The sequence below is a fragment of the Taudactylus pleione genome, unplaced genomic scaffold (assembly GCF_031769625.1).
Source record: "Taudactylus pleione unplaced genomic scaffold, aTauple2 ptg000082l, whole genome shotgun sequence".
In the NCBI taxonomy this organism is placed as follows: domain Eukaryota; kingdom Metazoa; phylum Chordata; class Amphibia; order Anura; family Myobatrachidae; genus Taudactylus; species Taudactylus pleione.
Window position 1 is genome coordinate 3,526,854 of NW_028284484.1, and position 23,259 is coordinate 3,550,112.

At 42.8% G+C, this 23,259-nt stretch overlaps 1 protein-coding gene across 1 annotated transcript in view; it reads right to left on the reverse strand.

Annotated features, from left to right (window-relative positions):
* The window catches only part of LOC148532177 (putative glutamate receptor), a 91,731-nt gene that overhangs the window by 49,704 nt on the left and 18,768 nt on the right, over positions 1 to 23,259 (reverse strand). The window contains exon 3 of the mRNA XM_088468193.1: positions 20,827 to 20,892. Within this exon, the coding sequence (XP_088324319.1) occupies positions 20,827 to 20,884 (58 nt within the window). The 5' untranslated portion in view covers positions 20,885 to 20,892. The remainder of the gene's footprint in view (positions 1 to 20,826; positions 20,893 to 23,259) is intronic.

Sequence of the window (23,259 nt, forward strand, 5' to 3'; positions counted from 1 at the left end):
ATACTGTATGTGTGTATGTATAGATATATATATATATATACATATATATACACACACACTGTCTATATATATATATATATATATATATATATATTATATATATATATGTATGTGTGGGTATACACTCTCTGTTAGTCCCCCTTTCCTTCTCCATATTCTTCCTCTTTCCTCCCTTCTCCCTCTGTTTGTCCTCCATTCCTCCCATCTACCTCTGTTTGTCCCCCTTTACACCCGGCTACCTCTGTTTATGCCCCGCAGTACACGATATCGACCCCAGTTACTATAGGGACCCGTGGGTTGCTGGCCCGTCGTTGGTGGTGTGCTGGATGATCGATAGCGATCATCCAGCACATTGGGAAGGTGCAGGGAGATTGTTCAGCAATATCATTATCGCTGATGATCGTCCTGTGTGTATGCACCATTAGTAGTAATTTATGTCATATTTGATGTTTTGCCTTGCTCACATGTTTTTAAAATTAGTGTTTCCAGTGTGTATTTGATTACACATACTGTAAGAACTGCATATGTTACAGTAATGTCAATGGAGCAAGTTAAACATATGTATATGTATGTATGTATATATACAATGCAAATTAATGGACGGCACTCCGAGTCTGAGCAACCCCAACAATAATAAATAGAGACAGTCTTATTGACTTACATTATTGTTGGGGTTGCTCAGACTTGGAGTACCGTCCATTAATTTGAATTGTATATACATTGTGGGACTGGCCCCCGGAGAAGGCTGTTTTCTTTTGTTCCGAGTGTCGGTCATTTGGATTTGGTATATATATATATATATATATATATATATATATATATATATATATATATATATATATATATATATAAATATAAATAATAGGGTGTGCACCGGCCACTTTTCGTGTTTTGGATCTGGATCTTTCTTCGTGTTTTGGATCTGGATTGGTTTTGCCAAAACCACCCTTCCGTGTTTTGGGTTCTGGGTTTTGTGTTTTGGATCTGTATTTTTTTGAAAAAAAGCATAAAAACAGCTAAAATCACAGAATTTGTGGGGTTTTCTGCTCCTATTCAATTATTAACCTCAATAACCTTAATTTCCACTAATTTCCAGTATATTCTGAACACCTCACACCTCACAATATTGTTTTTATGGCCAAAAGGTTGCACCGAGGTAGCTGGATGACTATGCTAAGCGAAACGAGTGGGCGGTACAAACACGTGGCCCATCTAGGAGTGACACTGCAGTGGCAGACAGGATGGCAGTTTCAAAAACTAGGCCCCAAACAGTACATACTGCAAAGAAAAAAAAGAGGTGCAAGATGGAATTGTCCTTGGGCCCTCCCACCCACCCTTATGGTTGTATAAATAGGACATGCACACTTTAACAAACCAATCATTTCAGCGCCAGGGTCTGCCACACGACTGTGACTGAAATGATTGGTTCGTTTGGGCCCCCACAAAACAAGCTGGCAATTAATGTGTCCCTGCACAAACTGGCTCTACGGAGGCAAGATGTCGTCCTCATCCTCCTCATCCACCGATTCCTTGGATAAAACAGGAAAAAGGGATTTAGGTGTCCCTGGACTGCTTACGGTCTTAGCCAAAGTTTCTGAACTTGACAGTAACTTTTTATGAACGCGCTGCAGGTGCCGTATAAGGGAGGATGTTCCTAGGTGGTTAACGTCCCTACCCCTACTTATTTCACCTTTACATATGGTACATATGGCAAGACAGTTGTCCGGATTTGGATAGAAATATTGCCAGACCAAAGAGGTGGAATGTTTGGTCTTCTGCCCAGGCATGACCGTGATGGGCTTTTTCATCCCACGGACAACAACTGTTTCCCCCGGAGCCTGATTTAAACAAACCAGATCACCATCAGAATCCTCCTCGCCAACTTCCTCCTCAGCGCCAGCTACACCAGTATCCTCATCCTGTTGTACTTCAACAGTGATATCTTCAATTTGCATATCAGCAAGTGGACTGTGGGAGCTCCTTTCAGCACTTGCAGGGAGCGTGCAAATGGTGGAAAGAGCCACCTCTTCCCGTCCAGTGCTGGGAAGGTCAGGCATCGCAACCACCACCACACTTGGACTCTCCTTGGGGATTTGTGATATCTTCTTAGAACGCACAGTTCATCGCTGTGCTTTTGCCAGCTTAACTCGTTTGATTTTTTTAGTGGGAGGAGGGCTTCCATCGTCATGTGAAGCTGAACCACTAGTCATGAACATAGGGAAAGACCTTAGCCATTCCTTGCCACTCCGTGTCGTAAATGGCATATTGGCAAGTTTACGTTTCTCTTCAGATGATTTAAATGTTTTTTTCAAGGTCATTTTCCTGAACTTTGTCATTTGGGATTGTATGTGCCCTCTACTATGACATTGAGCATCAGCCTTGGCAGACGACGTTGATGGCATGTTATCGTCTATGTCATGACTAGTGGCAGCAGCTTCAGCACTAGGAGGAAGTGGTTCTTGATCTTTCCCTATTTTATTTTTATCGGAGAAAGTTTGGTCCTCCATTTATGTTATATTTATATATACGTGCAGCTGAGGCGCACACAAACACAGCAAATAATTTTTTATTTTGTTTGGACTACCCTTTGGGGGTTACAGCACCCTTTAGTGGTCAATCCAGCCGGCCTTTTACTTATGGGACACAGGCGCACGCTTGGCACTACTTTGTTGATGCACGTGCGGCTTCTGCGCACACAATTCACAAACACAAAAAAATATATATTTTTATTTTGTTTGGAGTGCCCTTTGGGGGTTACAGCATCCTTTAACTGACAATCCAGCCGGCCTTTTACTTATGGGACACAGGCGCACACTTGGCGCTGCTCCTTCGTTGATGGACGTGCAGCCACAGTGCACACAATTCACAAACACAGAAAAATATATTTTTTTATTTTGTTTGGAGTGCCCTTTGGGGGTTACAGCACCCTTTAACGGACAAGCCAGCCGGCCTTTTACTTATGGGACACAGGCGCACGCTTGGCGCTGCTCCTTCGTTGATGCATGTGCAGCCACAGTGCACACAGGCCCTCATTCAGAGCCGTACGCTCTGAGCAGAGCGCACGCTCTGAATGAGGACCACCCACAGCCTATACGAGCGTGCAGTTTGATGGCCGCGATGGTCTTGACCATCGCGACCATCGCCACTGCGAGCCGGAGCCTGCGGTTGAGGTTTTCAACCGCAAGGCCCGGAGTGATTTTGGCTCTATCAGAGCCAAAATCACTCCCACTGACATCACTAGTGATGTCAGTGGGCCGGCTTCTGACGGTAGGCGTTCCCTTGGGAACGCCCCCATCAGGAAGGCACGCCCCCGGCACGCCCACCAAAGGGGGCGTGCTGTCAATCAACATCGACAGCACGACCCCCTTTGATCAGACACAACGAGCGAAGGAAAGTCCTTCGCTCGTCGCGTCTGGCGCATGCGCACGACGGAGCTCCCGCCGTCGTGCGCATGTGCAGTGCACAACATCGACCCACTTGCGAGTGGACAGCCGCTCGCGAATGGGTCTGAATCAGGCCCACAATTCACAAACACAGAAAAATATATTTTTTTATTTTGTTTGGAGTGCCCTTTGGGTGTTACAGCACCCTTTAACGGACAAGCCAGCCGGCCTTTTACTTATGGGACACAGGCGCATGCTTGGTGCTGCTCCTTTGTTGATGCACGTGCAGCCACAGTGCACACAATTCACAAACATAGAAATTTTTTTTTTTTTAAGCACTTGGGGGGAGCACCCCTGATGGACAGAGCACCCTGTGGACAACACTACAGCACCCCTTTAGGACTGGGACACTGCACAGGACTTTGGAGTGGACACAGGCCCTATGGACAACTGACTGCACAACACAGTCCAGCCAGCCCCTATGGACTTTGAAGTAGTGGACACAGCCCCTATGGACAACAACAGCACAGCGCAGCACAGCACAACACTACACTGCACTACACTACACTACAACACTACACTACACTACACAGCCCAGCCAGCCCTAACTCCCACCCTCCCTCTTCACTGTCCACAGCCGAGTGAGAAAAAGGCGCCGACGCGGGTACTTTATATAAGATCCAAAACCCGCGAGACCCGCAAGGAGGGATGATGACGTTTTGCCTCGATTTTAGATCCGAGTCAAGTGGGAAAAGTCGAGCCTAACTCGGATCGGCCTCGGATCGGGGGGGTTCGGATTTCAGATATTTATATATATATATATATACAGTCAGGTCCATAAATATTGGGACATTGACAGAATTTTCATATTTTGGCCTCTATTCACCACCACAATGGCTTTGAAATGAAACAAACAAGATGTGCTTTAACTGCAGACTTTCAGATTTAATGTGAGGGTAATTACATCCAAATCGGGTGAACGGTGTAGGAATTACAACGGTTTCTATATGTGCCTCCCACTTTTTAAGGGGCCAAAAGTAATGGGACAAACTAAACAATCCTAAATCTAACTTTCACTTTTTAATACTTGGTTGCAAATCCTTTGCAGGCAATTACAGCCTGAAGTCTGGAACGCATAGACATCACCAGACGCTGTGTTTCATTCCTGGTGATGCTCTGCCAGGCCTCTACTGCAAATGTCTTCAGTTCCTGCTTGTTCTTGGGGCATTTTCCCCAGTTTTGTCTTCATCAAGTGAAATGCATGCTCAATCGGATTCAGGTCAGGGGATTGACTTGGCCATTGCACAACAGTCCACTTTTTAGCCTTAAAAAACTCCTTGGTTGCTTATGCAGTATGCTTCGGGTCATTGTCCATCTGCACTGTGAAGCGCCGTCCAATGAGTTCTGAAGTATTTGACTGAATATGAGCATATAATATTGCCCGAAACACTTCCGAATTCATTCTGCTGCTTTTGTCAGCAGTCACATCATCAATAAATACAAGGGAACCAGTTCCATTGGCAGCCATACATGCCCACGCCATGACACTACCACCACCATGCTTCACTGACGAGGTGGTATGTTTTGGATCATGAGCATTTCCTTTCCTTCTCTTCTCTTCCCATCACTCTGGTACAAGTTGATCTTTGTCTCATCTGTCCATAGGATGTTGTTCCAGAACTGTAATGGTTTTTTTAGATGTTGTTTGGCAAACTCTAATCTGGTCTTCCTGTTTTTGTGGCTCACCAATGGTTTGCATCTTGTGGTGGACCCTCTATATTCACTCTTGTGAAGTCTTCTCTTGATTGTTGACTTTGACACATATACATCTACCTCCTGTAGAGTGTTCTTGATTTGGCAAACTGTTGTGAAGGGGTTTTTCTTCACCAGGGAAATAATTATTTTGTCATCCACCACAGTTGTTTCCCGTGGTCTTCCGGGTCTTTTGGTGTTGCTGAGGTCTCCGATGCGTTCTTTCTTTTTAAGAATGTTCCAAACAGTTGATTTGTCCACACTTAATGTTTTTGCTATCTCTCTGATGGGTTTGTTTTGATTTTTCAGCCTAATGATGGCTTGCTTCACTGATAGTGACAGCTCTTTGGATCTCATATTGAGAGTCGACAGCAACTGATTCCAAATGCAAATGTCACACCTAGAATCAACTCCAGACCTTTTACCTGCTTAATGGATAATGAAATAACGAGGGAATAGCCCACACCTGTCCATGAAATAGCTTTTGAGTTGATAGTCCCATTACTTTTGGTCCCTTAAAAAGTGGGAGGCACATATTGAAACTGTTGTAATTCCTACACCGTTCACCCGATTTGGATGTAATTACCCTCAAATTAAATCTGCAAGTCTGCAGTTAAAGCACATCTTGTTTGTTTCATTTCAAAGCCATTGTGGTGGTGAATAGAGGCCAAAATCTGAAAATTCTGTAAATTTCCCAATATTTATGGACCTGACTGTATATATGTGTAAAAAACAATGATGTGTGTATAGGATATAATTTGATGTGTTTATCTTGCTCCAGCAAAATTACTGTAATATATGCACAGGATTGTTTGAGGGTGGTGGGCCCCAAACCGGTATCTTGCCTAGGGCCCCATGAGGTCTAAATCCGGCTCTGCCTGTACATATAAATTTACATTGGGCCTGGATGGTATTGCATAGCTGCAAAGAAACGGCTGTGCTATACCGTCCAGCATATATTAAAATACTGCAGGAGGTGGGCGTGGCCTGATAGCAGAGCTGAGCGGGGGTGTTCTGTGGGAGCTCCGGTAGTAGAGGCAAAAATAACCCTCTTTGTGACTTGAACAAGAGTAATGACAGCTCCTACTCTAGAAGAGACGACCAACTGCACCTGCCAGACCCACGGTGTATGTTAAACCGGCCCTTGGAGAGCTGTGACAGGCACCGGAAATTTGAGGCCTATTCCGCGCCAAAAGCCGCGGCCTCGATTGCGGGAGCTGCCCGACACCGACTGCGCAACATCACGGTTCCACCCGGGGGCGCTGAAGACACCAAAGGTACCCCCTCCCGCTGACCCCCCCAGCCGCGTGAGATCCCGAGTACCTGCCACTGGAGACCGTGTCCTGCTGAGGCGGCCGGCGGTGCATTCTGTTAGGCGCGCTGTTATAGCGCTGAACACACCTCGCGGCTGGCTCACTCGCTCCCTGCCGCCACAGCCCTGGTCAGTGGTTTCCTCCTCACCTCTCCCCGCCTGACTGACCACACACCAGAGGATTTCTACCTCCTCACTAAATTGCCGGGTAGCCTGGAGGGTACGCGAAATACAGGGGTAGACATTCTGTAGAATAACACTTCTCCCCACTTAAGAGATCCCATCGTGGTGGGTGGTCTGATTGCAGAGCTAATCTGCAGCACTTGGATTTATCAGGGCTTTGTTTTTGGAGCTCTGTCCATTTTTTTTTTCTCTTTCATATCTAAGAGGGGCGCGAACAGCCACTAAAATTACTGCTTGTGACCTGCTGTATCCTGTGATCTCCTATATCTGGCTGGATTGATTATTGATCTGCTACCTCAAAATACGTGTAAACAACTATTTGTAAGTTACTAGAGGTACTTGCGGAGTATGCACTGCTGCTACTAACGCCTTACATCACTAGTACTTGGCTTGGACCTAGTGAAATAACAAACAACAAGCTCTAAACATAAAATACTAGACACCTTATCTGCTACATAAGCAGCAGGAGTCCTCTGTAGAATCTTTATACGATCAATCGCTAGATCTGTGGTGACGTTGGAAGAATCCTATTTGCAATAAATTTCGCAGGGAGACACATAGTAGAGAAACACCAGTTTAGTTGGCCCCCACCAAACTGGGACATAACAATTGAAAAGGCTCTGAAATTTTTTAAAACAACAAATTCAAGTGGACCTCCAGTGGGCGGTTCAGATTGATTGGCCGCTTTTAAATAAGAGCTCCCTGCAGGACGCCTGAGTCAAAACCGCTATTGACCACGAACACCATTACTTGGTTCTCTAGAATCGACAAAGGCCCCCGGGACACTGCCAGGAAACAGTGGCTATAGCCCCGGCTCCCTGTGCATCATACCACTGGAGTCTAGCTGCACATAAGAGCAGCGTCCCTCATAGCCACGCCACAACTTTGGATTTGTGGCTGAGCATCTACTTCTACATCAACCCCTTGTTAGCAATTACTATAAAAATCTTTCGGAATTACGCACAACATTATAGGTGCAGTCGTTCCACTGAATCCCAGATACAGAGATCAATCTCAACTTATCATGGAGAAGTTTGTAAAGTCCCAGAGAGGCCCCAGAGGCTCTCAAACAACAAAAAATAAGGATAAAACGACAATCTCGGGACCTTCTTCCCCTCCAACCTCTCTGTCTCCGTCTCCTGAGGATCCTTTAGACAATCTGTTTGATTCAAACAAATACAGTACGGTATCCGTTCAAAAAGCTAAAGAAATAGCTGACATAATTTCACCTTTACTGGACCAAAAATTAGCCCCACTGACGGAAGCTATAAACTCAGCTGTTACCCAATTATCACAACACTCACTGAGGCTGACGGAGGTAGAGGAAAGAGTGTCGGTACTAGAGGATGAGTTACATGAGACCAAAAAAATGGTACAAACCCATGAATCTACTATAACGGCAATGCATGATAAAATAGAGGACCTGTAGAATAGAAGCAGACGTAACAACCTCAGACTAATCGGACTTCCTGAATTGATCAAAACAAGGGAGCTCCTGTCGCTTGTCTCCTCATGGCTACCTACTGCTTTAGGTATTGAGACATCGGTGAATCCCATCCTGGTTGAGAGAGCACACAGAATTGGCCCACTTCGGCAAGAAACACAACAGCGCCCAAGACCGGTAATCTTCAAAATCCTGAACTATGCTGACAAGCTGCGCATTATGGAGGCATATTGCAAAAATAATTCTCTAACCTTTGAGGGCCACAAGTTGCTCCTATTTCAGGACTTTTCGTTTCAAGTCTCATTTCAACGTCGAGAATTTTCTCCTATCTGCAAGGAACTTTTTAACAAGCGAATACGCTTCGCACTAATGTATCCAGCAAAACTACGTATACTGCACGAGGTCAAACCTGTATATTTTGATTCACCTAAACCTGCTCAGAACTTTCTGAACTCTCTGGACACTAGTTCTGCATCGCCTCGTGCAATCCGAAATGACAACGACTGATCCATGAAGGAGATATGTTTCTGTTAAGTATTTTTGATATCAATATGTTGAGGAAAATGTATTTTCTATTATACCACGTGATGTTTATATTGTGCACTACAACTAATGTTTCGGGGAGTAATGCACCATTTGGTTCTGATTTATTATCTCACTTATACTACACGTATTATATTCAACATCTTTTAGGGTTGTTTTACTGGAATTATTACTTATGTTTATTTCACAGTAATTATGAGCAACTATTTTGGTTGCTCTCCTGGGTTCTTAAAATTAAAAATCTTGTTAGGACTCTATGGATAATTGCTATTAATTGCTACCAAAATGCAGTTTTTGTTTCTAAATTGCGCACCATGGTAAATAGATTGAGTTACACGATCTTTCTCCCTTGTCCGGCTTGCTGGGACCGCACGGGAGAAACTGATAGGTATATATACGATCACTTGTTACCTAAGACTGGTATTGGATGATGACTACACCAAATTCAGGGGAGCCGTTAGCTAAGAGTACATTGAAATTCCTTACATGGAATGTTGAAGGGCTAAATACCCCTATAAAGAGGAAGAAAATCTTGCGCCATTTAAAATGTTTCTCACCAGATGTGGCGTTTTTGCAGGAATCCCACTGGAAGCAGGGAGATCCAAACACTCTCAGAGATAATTGGGTTAAGGAATTTAAAAGTGCCTCTTTCACTACCAAAATCAGAGGGGTAATTATTTTGTTTAGCAAATTTATCACCTATGAGATATTAGATGAAAAAGCTGACCCAAATGGTAGATTTTTATTTTTGAAATTGCAGATAGAGGGAGACATGTTTACTTTTGCTTGTGTTTATGCTCCTCCTGGCCCTAATGCATCTTTTTTTTCTGACATATACTCAAACTTACAGGTTTGGGCAGAAGGAAATCTAATTTTAGGGGGCGATCTCAATGTGACTATGGAACCAGCCGTAGATTACTCGAGTAACTCGGGGAGGGATGGGTCTCGACAAGGTGCACCACCCACTCTATCATTACTTATAGACACATTACACTTGATAGACCCTTGGCGCTATTTACATCCCGTGTCCAGAGAATATACTTTCTTTTCCCATCCACACAATTCGTTTTCTAGGTTGGACTACTGGTTGATTCCTGAAACTTTATTACATAGAGTGATAGACTCAGAGATAGCAGATATCTGACCATGCTCCAGTGTGGTTTTCTCTCCGTTTGCAATCCCCTATTCTTTCTTCTTATAATTGGCGTTTCCCAGATTATTTTTCCTCCTCAGAGGACTTCAAACAGCAATTAATAAGTAATTTTCAAAACTATATAAGTGATAACCTAATTCATAAAGAGGATATAAATCTTCTCTGGCAAGCCTCTAAACCAGTCATGAGGGGCCATGTGATAGCTTATGTCTCATACAGGAGAAAATCTCTTAAGCAAAGGTTCCATCAGGCCAGTATTTCGGTAGCCACAGCTTATGCCAAATTGTTACAAGACCCTTCTGATTTTCATTCTAAGGGATATAGGGATGCTAAGGCTTTATATGACCAGATATGTACCGAACAAGCCCAAACAAATCTCAATTATCAAAAAAACAAATACTTTCGCTGGGGAAACCGTCCTGGTAAGCTTTTAGTAAGAATGGTAAAATCCTACACGTCTTCTAAGCCTATTTCTATAATTAATTTGACCCCCTCCGAGTCTACTAGGATGCCTGATGAAATCGCAGAAGCATTTTTACAATATTATGAAAAATTATACCAGGCACCTACGGATGACTCAGATAAAGGAATTAAGTTTTTCGAACAGGCAGGATTAACCAAACTTACATCAGTAGATAGAGAGAACCTTCTTTTACCTATAACAGAGCAAGAGATTACTTCTATTATAAAAACGTTACCTACTGGTAAAACCCCGGGCCCTGACGGGCTATCAGCGGCATACTATAAAATGCTCACACCGCAGATCACACCCCACCTTTCAGCTTTATATAATTCAATACTTAGAGGAAATCCTGCACTACCTGCATTTAATACCACGCGCATTATAGTTATACCAAAACCCAATAAAGACCCTGCTTTAGTCGCCTCGTACCGCCCAATTTCTCTGCTCAATCAGGACCTGAAATTGTATTCCAAGATTATGGCCCAGCGCTTACAATCTTTATTAAATAAATTATTACATCCGGCTCAAACAGGCTTCATTAAAGGACGTCATTCTACTCACAATATACGCACAGTTTTAGCAGCAATGTATCAATCACATACGGAGAAAAATAAAAGAAACATTGTGGTGAGTTGTGACGCTGACAAGGCATTCGATAGAGTGTCTTGGTCTCATTTAATACGCATATTTACATATCAAGAGTTTGGTCCTGATTTTATTTATAGATTTGAAACATTATATCAGGATCCGAAAGCCTTTTTGACAATAAATCTCTTAAATACCAGACCATTTTGCCTAACTCGAGGCACGAGACAAGGGTGCCCACTTTCGCCACTACTTTTTGATTTAGCTGTAGACCCTCTCTTGCGTCACTTTGAAAAAACAAGAGGCTGGCGAAGCATTTTTTTGGCGCAACATGAGATAAAATTTTCGGTATTTGCCGATGACCTCTTATTATATTTTGCTAACTCTATGGAAGATATCCCACTACTCCTACAAATTTTGCGGGTGTTCGAGGAGATAGTGGGTTTTAAAATTAACTATGCTAAAACAGAGGCCTTGGCCTTTTTTAGGGAGGCGAAGGCAGGATGGGAAAATTCCTACCCCTTCAAATGGGCAGATAAATACATTACTTACTTAGAGGTCAATATTCCTTCGCACCCTTCTCAACTATATGAGGTTAACTATACCCCACTATTGTTAAAAACACATAATGATTTCAATAAATGGGCCCATCTTCCACTATCCTACATAGGTAGATGTCACCTTTACAAAATGATCAGTTTCCCCAGATTCCTCTATATTCTCCAAATGTTGCCAATTATCCCGGACAAAAGAGACCTTAAATTTTGTAATCAGGCTCTCCAAAAATTTATATGGGCAGGAAAACGACCCAGAATTTCATTGTTTAAATTGCAGCAGCAGACACATTTAGGAGGGGTGAATTTGCCATGTCTCAGACAATATGCTATGGCCGCTAATTATCGAATAGCAATGGACTGGATTTATACCACATACTCTATGGAGCAGGTATTTATTCCCCACCACAACTTGGTATCTCTTTTACATACCCATCCCCGTAATATACCTTCAGAAGCTAGAGAAAACATATTAATAAATACGATATGTGTAGCATGGCGAGTTCTTAGATCACAATCCCATTTATCCAAATTGTCCTCAATTTTTTTACCATTATGGAAAAATCCGTGTTTTTCACCTGGTAACTCCGCCCAATTTAAATGCTGGCACGCCAGTGGTGTTCGGTACATTTACCAATTTTTACACGACCAAACTCTTCAACCTCTCACTCGCTCACAAATGCAGGAGAAATTTCCTCTGATCACTATCCCTTTATTTCCATATTTACAGGCGATGAGTTATATTCAAAATATGCTACGTGGACTTTCGGAAACTGATCTTAATTGGTGTCTAGATAGCGCACTACGCTATAAACCAAAAGGACCATTTTTAACATCTTTTATATATTCCTGTGTCCGGCCACTTATAAATTTAGAAACAAGTACTACAGGACTTGCAAAATGGAAGGAGGCTTTCCCACAAATCCTCATAGAGTCTATTGCTCTTTCATGTTTTAAAATGAACAAACAATTGGGATCAGTATCTTATGCTGAAATGCATCTAAAAATATTACACAGAGCATACTACACCCCTAAATTGAAATATATTATTGGTGATGCGCCTGATGCAAACTGTTATAAATGCTCAGCGCCTAACGCTGATAACGTACATTGCCTGTGGGACTGTCCACAGGTACAAGTTTTCTGGGAGGAACTTAATAATTATATTAAAGAAATTCTAAAAATTGATTTTGTGATTCTTAGAGCATTTTGGAATATAGCGGAAAACACCCATTCTCAGAGATTGACTAAGGGAAATAAGCTACTTGAAATTTGACGGCAGCATCTAAAAAGACCATTCTCTCACAATGGATTGACCCTCACCCACCTACTCTTACATTATTACACCCTAGAATTATATTTTTGTTTACAATGGATTGGACAGAGACGTCCACTAATAAAGAAAAGTATGCTCAAAGATTTTTTGGCACATGGTTGCCCTATATTCATTCTCTTTCCCCATCACTTAAAGACTCCATACGGAAATGCTTCCAACATACATCATGGTATAATTTGGAAGTGCTTGATAATGGCCCCCCTTTTTGATTTAACTCAATCTATGATTTTGATCTATGTCATTAATGGTAACCGACTTACTGACAGTATTAATATATGTACCAATATATGTAAATGTTTCTTATATGTGCAACAACAATTTATGGGCCTGATTCAGAGTCGCTCGCTATTTGCGGTCGTTCGTTTTATAAAAAGGGGTGGCTATTCAAATGAACCGTTCGCACTTTGCGGTCTGTTCACTCCTCTAAGTCTGAACGAGCGAGCAAAACTTGCGGTTGTAATTTAGAAAAAAACGCCCCCTTGCACCATACGTCATGTCCGCTATTTATTAGATTAATCGAGTACATCGTACAGCGTATGAACTGCTCGCTATTTTTGTGGTTGGTTTTTTCAACCGCTATTTTGCGAGCAGTTCTGAGTTAAAAAAAACCAAGTGACGTGGTCAATGACGCTGCTGGATTAATTATGCACTCCCTTAAAACGCCCGTTTTGACCTTTAAGCACGTCTACGTTCTGTTCTCCACTCCCCGTTTTCAAGCACCTTCCCCTGTTACCACCCACATACGCCTCCTTCTGTCACTCAAAGTAGCAGGCACTCGCTACTTAGCGAACAAACGATTTTCGGCCGCACTGACTGGTTCGCGCATGCGTATTACAATCCGTACGCATGCGCAGATGTGCGAACGTCGGTCAGAACGAACGAGCAGCCGCTTACGAGCGGCTCTGAATCAGGCCCTATATCTGGTTTTTACGCACTGCTAATATTATAATTATTTTGTTACATGATCGTTCTTGCAAAGTGATTGTTTCATTTACTATGTTGAAGATGATTGCGCATATATCTGTATCACAATATTTTGTTGTCCTAACAATAAAAATTATTTTGAAAATACTGCAGGAGACGTCCATAGGAAACAGACGCCTCCTGACAGCAATAGCAATCCGAGTGCAGCGTCCGTAGACGCTGCTTCGGATCACCATCGCGAGCATCAGTCGGGATGGCGGCAACACCGGCCAGTCTGAGTAAGCTTCAGCTTACTAGTGACGCCACTGATTCTAAGTCAGATGCAGAAGTGCAGGCAGCAGTGTCTATTGGTGGTAGCCTGTCTGCCAATATAAACTCCTTTCCTTGTGTACATCTGTACGGCCAAATGTGCAAAGACTGAGACGCCCACTTGCAGTGTCCGTGTACTTGGTACATCCTTATACGGCACCATCGGTCGCACGATTGAAATTTGCAGCAGCCCTATGTCATGTGCAGTTATCAATCTGACAATGGCCTCCTGTGCATGCGGCAGTGACATGTCCACGGCTCTCCCATATGGCGCTTACTGAACGGACCATGTTTGTATTTCTAGCTACCGCCCAGGAACACCAGTCACTTTTCCACAACATGATACTGGGCCTGATTCAGAGATGGATATAAATCCAGTCACAACAGCGATTCCGTACGTAGTGGACTGAGACGCCCACGAACAAAAGCGGAAACATCGATTGCACATTGACCACACATCAAATTCTGAGATAGCCTATGCTGTCTCCAACAGAGTGGCTCTGTTAAAATGTTGGGACCTTTGCAGCTGTGAACAAATTCACAGGGGCGCATTAGGGCACGCCCTGAAATCGGTCCCGACATGCCTGCGTTTTTCTAACCACTCCGTTACCTCCCCCAAACACTGATTACTTGTCACTCACATTGCAAATGAATTGTCCCAGTGGCCGCTATTGGAAATCCACTGAAATAGCATCTTTGTGCGCACTCTCTGTGTAACATATGTGCCGGATGTTTCGCATATGCGCAGTTGCAACAAATTGCTCAACTATGTGAACAGCGGCATTGCGTGTGGCTCTCATTCAGGCCCATAGTTTCATGTTGGTGTGTTTACAATCTCTATCACAAATGCATAGACTACACAGCCTGAAAGTGGGCATGTCAGCGCTTCTACACGCCATCACACCGTCCCACACATAGGGAAGGCTAAAGCTGGCCACACACTAGACCAACCTTCATCCAACCATCCAACTAGTTGATTGGTTGGAATGAAAATCTGGTAACGTATGGGAGTAAATGATGATCAGCAATTTGCTCCTAAATGCCAGAAAACAGATGAAAATGGACGTCAGACAAGTTTGTTAAATGTTTGATCTAAACAATTTGTTCAAACAACAGTTTTTGTCCATTTTCCAGCGTTTGGGAGCAAATTGCTGATTGTCATTTGCTTTCACACCTTACCAGATTTTCATTCCAACCAATCAACTAGTTGGCTGGTTGGATGTAAGTTGGTCTAGTGTGTGGCCACTTTAAGATTAGCATTTGCATATTCCCTCAAACACTGTTGAGAGAGCAGCTGCGAGTGCGACCACATTACCAATCATCTCTGTATCAGGCACTGTTTCATTAAAGTAAATTGATCCTTGGTGGCATTATTGTATTGTCATCAGTGGCTTCCATCTATGTTATGGAGTACCCGATTGTCTGCACACAGTTGTGCCAAACCATTTTGTTGACATAATTAGCAAGTAACAAGCTATTGTCTTCCCAGTGATGTGGACAGGAAATATAAGTTGAAAAATATCCTGACTCTGAGAGAGTTTATCTCTAAACTGAAACACTGCAGCTCAGCGTGTAAGCCAAGATCGTGTGATATTTCTTGTTACCAAGGACAATTTAATTCTCCCTAGCAACTGCTTTCAAATGTATAAATGAACTTTCAGCTGTAAGCGCTGTTTGTTTGTGGTGCATTCAACTGAGATACTTTCAATTCACATTATTTTGTTAGCTTTAATATAATTTATATACACACAAATTTGGCATAAATAATATTGGTTTTATATATTTTTCTGTAAAGGAGTGATGTAATTGGCTACTCTTGCACAAATGCATTTACTATTATTAAATTATTATTGTTGCCCTGTGCCGGTATCGGTTGATGCTCTTAACCAACCCACCTACAGCGTAGTCGTTCGTGCCCAAAAAAGGTGTAATTTGGCACACCTCTCGATTTACATCATGCTGGGGGCGATCCCAGCACTCCGTCAGCAGCTGGGCAGCCCCCAGACGTCTCCCTGGACTGAATGGGCGCCGCAGGCATGCGCGCGGCATCCATTCAGCTTCACCGCACTGCTGCTCTCTGCTTAGCAAAGCAGAGCTGTGGCAGTGTGTGTCCCCAACCTCCCGACCGCCTGCAGGACGCTTCAGTCTGCGGTGGAACAGCAGGACAGTGCCCGAAAAATGGGACTGTCCCGCTGAAATTGGGACAGTTGGGAGGACTGTGCTCTCTATGGTGACCTCTATGCGACCGCACAGGTTGAACACCCCTGGATCTGGCCCTAATTATTATTAACAATATGTTATTGTGAGAAGCTATATTCTATTAAAACACATTTTGAAGCACATAAATGGTAGCTGTAGACAGCTGGGAATGGAATAGTGAATTCCATGAGTGTCTTTGTTTTCATCCTAATGTGGTATGTGATCAGCAGGCCTTTTTTGGAAAATAACACAAATGTGTGTAGATTTGTGTGATTATATCCCAAAATTGTCTTGAAGTCATTGACACAGGGGTAGTGTGGTAAGGGTGGTATTTCTGTACATACCAAGGTGATCTTTATCATTCTGCATATTAGGTAGTTCTTTACAGCCAAACAAGGTTCAGAGTCTCTACATACAGCAACACTAGTTCTTTAGTAGACTCTCAGATCCAGGACGCCTAACAGTAGCCATCCCCTGGCCTATAACTTGGGCGTCAGGAGCACTGTCTCTTGTGTCTGAAACCCTTTTATCGTACCACAAACTGACAGGTGCCTGCAATCAGCTGCTTCTCAACACTGGCCAAAAGAAACACCTGGACTGGATTCTCTCCAGCCACAATCCTGTAGTTCTACAACCATGTCAGATTTGTGCTGTGTCTCAGTGGCATCACAAGGGGGGTGCGGGCCTCACCTGGGTGTCATGAAAGTACACACTCCCCCTCAGTGACAGGAGCCGGGTGCTGCACTGTAGAATTACATGCAGCACTCGGCTCATGTCACAGTAAAGGAGCCGGCACTACCAGTACACTGTTCCCCGGGGACAGCCCACACCTCCGGGACCCCCGGAGAGACTAAAACCGGGGTTCGGCCATGTCCCCTTGTCACTAGACCACGCCTCCTATTTCCCAGCCGCGCGCACTGCTAAGCTACCGTTCCGGGTGCATCAAAAGGTAGGGACGCCACTGCTGTGTCCGTCACACCATATGTATATAATTAGGCCAGGCCATAGTAAGATAGAACGAATACCACAAGTCTATCAAGTTCAACTTTCATAAATTCTTGTTGCGCTGACCCATAGGAAGGAAAAAACTGCTAATGGGCAGTGGAAGTTTCCTCTACCAACAGACAGCAAGAACATTAATACGATAAAAAGTTATATTTCTCAGATAAAGGAGCCTATTCATTAGAACGGGCCAGTAGACAAGCGCCCGATGGGGCCATCTTGTATTCAGCAAACTCTAAAAACTAAAAGTTTAGAAAATAGGTTTTCTGAGTTTGTTTGCGGGAACCAAGACCATGGTCAGATGGCATTGATTCCCGTAGTCCGGCTCCTTCTTATAGGAAGGAGGTCTGAGGGAGAGAAGAGGCATCTGAGTGGATCCCACTGCCGCCTCCTCACTACGAAACCGGCGGCTGTGCACATGCGTGAATTCAGGTCATTCATGCACAGTGGACCAGGTCGGAAGGGGTAAGAAACACTGTTACTTTGGTACCAGTGTTAGGGATTGCTGGGACAGCTACTTTTTGGAGCAGCTGTCCTCACACTGGAGCAATACTGAATTGCTCTGATACTTATGTATACACCAATGCAACTCACGGCAAGTTGGATACTTCACTATCATCGACCACATGGCTCCCGATGATGAAAGTGCTATTTTGCTGCGTCTCTGAAGACGCTTCCTTTGCAAATGTATTTATTGAATATTAGCTTATATTTTAATTTATTTTTTAAATGTTTTCACTATAATCAAAAATAAAGCAAAACAATACAACCCAGTTACAAATAACAAAATATAATGATAAAGGAGGGTGTAATAGTATCTGAGGTAAGTGATAAATAAAACCACATATTGATACAAATAGTTATCCTAGAATATGGTATATCCTGTGTTCTCTGAGAATGGCTTACTCCAAGTGAAAATCTCAGTGGGAGTGGGCTATTCAAGTTGTAAAATAATTCCTGCCACAATTGAGTTGATATGGGAATAAGCAGAACTGTCACTATTCTAAAACCTGGAACGAATCCTCTATGTATAAGTCAATGGCTCCATTTCTCATAGAGAGTAGGTAATGAGATGTTGTCAGTTTAGCTATCTCCCAAAGTTTTATTTTAATTTTGAACATTGAATGGAGTGATCCTTACCAGTGCCTAGCTGGATAGCCATATATAGCCATAACTGGGCAGCACAGTTGGAGTAGTTGCACATTGCTGCCTTACAGCCCTGAGGCGAAGAGTTCAATTCATGACCTAGGCTGCATCTGTGTGGAGTTTGAAAGTGCTCCCCGTGTTTGCATGGGTTTACTCCAGTTTCGTAGCACACTCTAAAAACCTACCGGCATGTTAATTGTCTTTCTTAATTGTCTTTCTAAACAAAAAAACCTTTAGTGTGCATATGTGCCCATGTTATATGGAATATAGAAGGAGATGTATCAAACCATGGAGAGAGATAATGTTGAGAGAGATAAAGTACCAACCAATAAGCTCCTAGCTGTCACTTTACAGGCTGTATTTGAAAAATGACAGAAGCTGATTAGGTGTACATTCCTGGGAGTCTATTGATTAAGCCTTGGAGAGTAATAAAGTGGACCAACCAATCAGCTCCTGTCACTTTTGCAGGCTATATTTGAAAAATTAAAATTAGAAGGCTGATTTGTTGGTACTTTATCTTTCTACACTTTATCTCTTTCCAAAGTTTGATACATCTCCCCCATAGATTGTAAACTCCACCAGGAGATGGACTACTGTGTGAATGTCTGAAATATGTAAAGTGTTTCTATTTATTCAAAGAGCAAAACAGTCAGATAGTATCCACAAAGGCGCTATTGTAGTTCACATCCAAAAGTGTATTACAATGTCTTTCAAAATACTTACTTTTTTTAAATTGATATGAAAGAGTCATTTATTTTTGTAAGAGTATAATTTTAATAGAGAAGATACAGATCAGCCTCAGACTGGAAGGTGACATCATTTAATGAATATACTAACAAAAAAAAATGTTGTAACATTTAGTGGGGTGTCTGGGGAGAGAGTAATTATTAGAGGGATTAACTAAATCCTGAGAGATTACATCATGTTTCCAGCAGACAATGAATGGTAGGTAGGGATGGGATGTTATTGAAGAGGTAATTATTAATAAGATGCAATCTGCAAAGGGAATCACTTTATATTTGTGTATTCCTGAGGTTACTCCTCTAATATTGATCCGGTTATGTATAAGAATCACCAATGAATCCATGCAGAGAGCAAATATCAGGAGAGATAGGTGGAAGGAAGCCTGAGTAGTAACATAATTATCCATTATAGACATATACCTTGGAGAACAATCTTGAAGACCAGCAACAGCAGAGCAAACTGGTCCACAGAAACTCAGAATCCACTCTAACAAACACTTTTAGACATTCAATAACAGTAACGTAATCAGCCACTTTGAGCTAAATTAATAAACTGGATCTTACACTGAGTGTTTCTTCCTAAATCTTATCTACCTACTGTATGAAGTCACCTGGCCTGGATGGATAGGTTAAGCAATTCAGGTGGTGAGATTTAGTGATACAGTGGAGAGGCTCCATCACCACTTTATGGATTACAGAGCTGCTGGCATGTAACATCTTGCTTTGGAAATGATTCACAAAGTTGTAAAAATAACATATTTAGGTGGAGAATCAAAAAGGAGCAACAATTACTCATAAAAGATACTTGTGTAGCAAGTCTTCAAGCTGCCAATGGACAGCCTGAAGTTCAAGAACATCTTGTAGGGACTTTAGTGTCACCTGCTTCACATCCTAAGGTTTTCTCTTTGGTGGCTATTCCAACACTAAACATTTCAGCCATATAATTCTGTAAAGTGTTTCTTTATCAAAGACCTATCTCCCTCTGTGCATTAGGAGCAGCCTGCCCTAATCGTTTTCTCTGTGAGTTGAACTTGGGATCCACTTTTTTTTTAGGAAACTTTTCACCACTTTTTTGCTGTAGTTTCTTACACTTAGCTGAGACTATTCCTAGGTTTGAGCAATAAATCTTAAATAAAGGCTTGAACTCAACTTTCGTTGCAAATGCAGTCTCATGCATGTCTCATAAACGCAGTAGACCAGGAGAGCCTCTTCAATACATGAATGTCTCCTAAACGCAGTAGACCAGGAGAGTGTCTTCAATAAAAGACTGTCTCCTAAACGCAGTAGACCAGGAGAGCCTTTTCAATACATGACTGTCTCCTAAATGCAGTAGACGAGTGGAGCCTCTTCAATACTTGAATGTCTCATAAACACAGTAGACCAGGAGAGTCTCTTCAATACATAACTATCTCATCTACAATACATGACTGTGTCCTAAACGCAGTAGACCAGGAGAGCCTCTTCAATACATGACTGTCTCAAACGCAGTGGACAAGGAGAGCCTCTTTAATACAAGATTGTCTCATAAACGCAGTAGACCAGGAGAGTCTCTTCAATACATGACTGTCTCACAAGTGCCACTCCACAACCCCATTAAAAAATGTGAAACATTGTAATGTGCAGATGAGTAACAGCTAAAGTGAACCCCCGCAAAGTTTTCCTATTATGAAAGATATATTTGTTAGAATAAACAACAGCTGCTGTAATGGTATAGCATGAGTCGTTCGTTAGAGCTCTGTTGACAGCAGTATTGATAATTAAGGCGCATAACAGATTACATAAACATTATACAGACCTGTGTGTCCCAACAACAGTATGGAAACTACAAAAAGCAGCATCAGGGATTTTGCCATGGCTGAATCTGTACAAAAAATAAAAAAAAACACATCTGCCCATTACATACATGATGCACACTGAAAACCATTGCATTGTGTTACTAAGGATATTTATAATGCTTGTTACTAGGGGTATCTTTCTCGTTTCTCATGCAGTAAATTAGCAGTTTCTGCATTCAGGCAGTTACTACTACAATCACACTCCCAGGGTGAAATACACTATATAAATCTGTCCCATTTAGATGAAATGCAAACAATAATTCATATCAGAATATATATATATATATATATATATATATATACCCAAACACACACACATATATGTACACAGATCCACAGTGCACTTACCACTCCTAGATCTGGGGCATGTGGTATGTGATAACCCCAGTGTTAGCTCATTTATTTTAACTTGTGTCAGGTATTATTGTTTTATGGCTGATATGCTTGGTGACTGTCTAGTGCAGGGGGGCCAACCAGTGAGAGGCAAAGAGCCAAAAATTATCTGTATTCAAGCTAAAGAGCCCCATAGCATGCGTGCACCGAAAGCACATGTGCAAAAATTGGGCGTGGCCTAGCTGTCACAAGTTAAACAAATTCCACATAAAATACATTGAAAAAAACAGAGCCACATAAAAGGTTTTAAAAACCACATCCACATAAAATGCATATTGAAATCCAGAACCACATAAAATACATTGAAAAAGCAAGATTCACATAATACACACTTCAGCTCCTCCATGTGTCACTCCAGCCCTCTCCCTTGCCATTCCAGTCTACATGCGTCATTGCAGCCCCCCCATGTCACTTCAGTGGCCCCTCATGTGTCACTCCAGCCACCCCCCATGAGTTATCTCAACAGCCCCACTCTGCCCCCATAAGCATGAAAGCAGGCATCATCCCCCCAGCTCTCAGACTGCCCCCCCCCCACTGGCTCTCAGGCAGTAGTGCCCATTATGCTGTGCCCCATATGCAGTGCCCCTGTAATTGTGCCCCTTATGCAATGTCCACTGTAGTTTTGCCCCTTATGCAGTGCCCCCTGTATTTGTGCCCTTATGCAGTGCCCCCCCCTTAGTTTTGCCCCATATGCAGTGCCCCCAGCCCAATACTTACCTGACCACGCTGGCTCCTGCTCCCACTACATCACTGAGAACGCTGGCCTCTGAAGCGATCAGAGGCTTCTTTAGCCTCTGATTGCTTCAGAGGCCAGCGTTCATAGTTCCAGTATGGGGAGTCGCATCTCAAAACCAAAAGAACCACATGCGGCTCGAAAGCCGTGGGTTGGCCACCCATTGTCTAGTGTGATAGCAATTGCCACATTTAGAATTCTGAGTGATAGAATAGGAACTTGCAGAAAATAGAGGTCCCTTGATGGGGGCTTCAAGCTTATATGTTTTGATCAAAATATGAACTAAATCCCCTTGCTTTATTATGGTGAGTTCAGAGCGTCCCAAACACACTGTACCACCACCGCTTCTCTAGTGGAGCAATGCGACACACACCACTAGGGTGTATGCTCCGATTTCACCTGGTGCACTACAATGCCCAGAATATCCAATCACTCTAGGCTTCATCTAATACTCCGTTATATTGTACCTGCCTTGTGTCTAAACCCACCTATATTTCTGCCTGGTTAATAAACCTAAGAACTGGTTAAGCTGCATCACGTGTAGACTAACCAGCACCTTTGCTGCACACTTCAATAATCCAGCGCGCACCATCAGTACTCCCAGGGCTCAGAGTACTGTTAAGAGCCCCGACTTTGCTAATACTCTGCTAATAATTGAGTTACCAGGATACCTCAATTTTTATTTTTTAAAATCTTTTTAGGCATCTAGAATGCTGCTCCATTAGGGACAGTTGGGCAAAAATTAATGGAATGTTCTAATCACTAATAAAAAACATAGGGACATGGTGCCTGATTCATTACTGATCGCAACTGTGATCATGCATGCTATCAGCTGATTGTTGCGTTCTGCGCACGTGTATGCATAACTGTGCGTGTGCGTGAACCAGCCACTGCAATCGGGATTGCAATTGCAGTGACTGCGCAGACTCATCGCAGAGTGACTGACAGGAAATACCATTTTGGGGAGGTGACGGGGGGGGGGTGTCGGCAAACAGCAGGCTTTCCAGTGCATTTGATCGCCGTTGTAGGGGCGTGCATAAATTAACCATTGCGATGCCGCACGGAGCTATGGAATGATTGAAAACGGGAGGGGAGTAACAATGTGAAGTAAAAAACTGTAAATCTGGGCCGAAACAGTTGGGACCAAACAATAAACGTGAATTGTTTTGTCAGTAGCGGTCATTACTGTACATGTCTGACATAGTTACATTTTTCCTTTCAACTAGAATCTGGCAGTTGCTTTTCACTGTTTTAGAATAATGGAGAA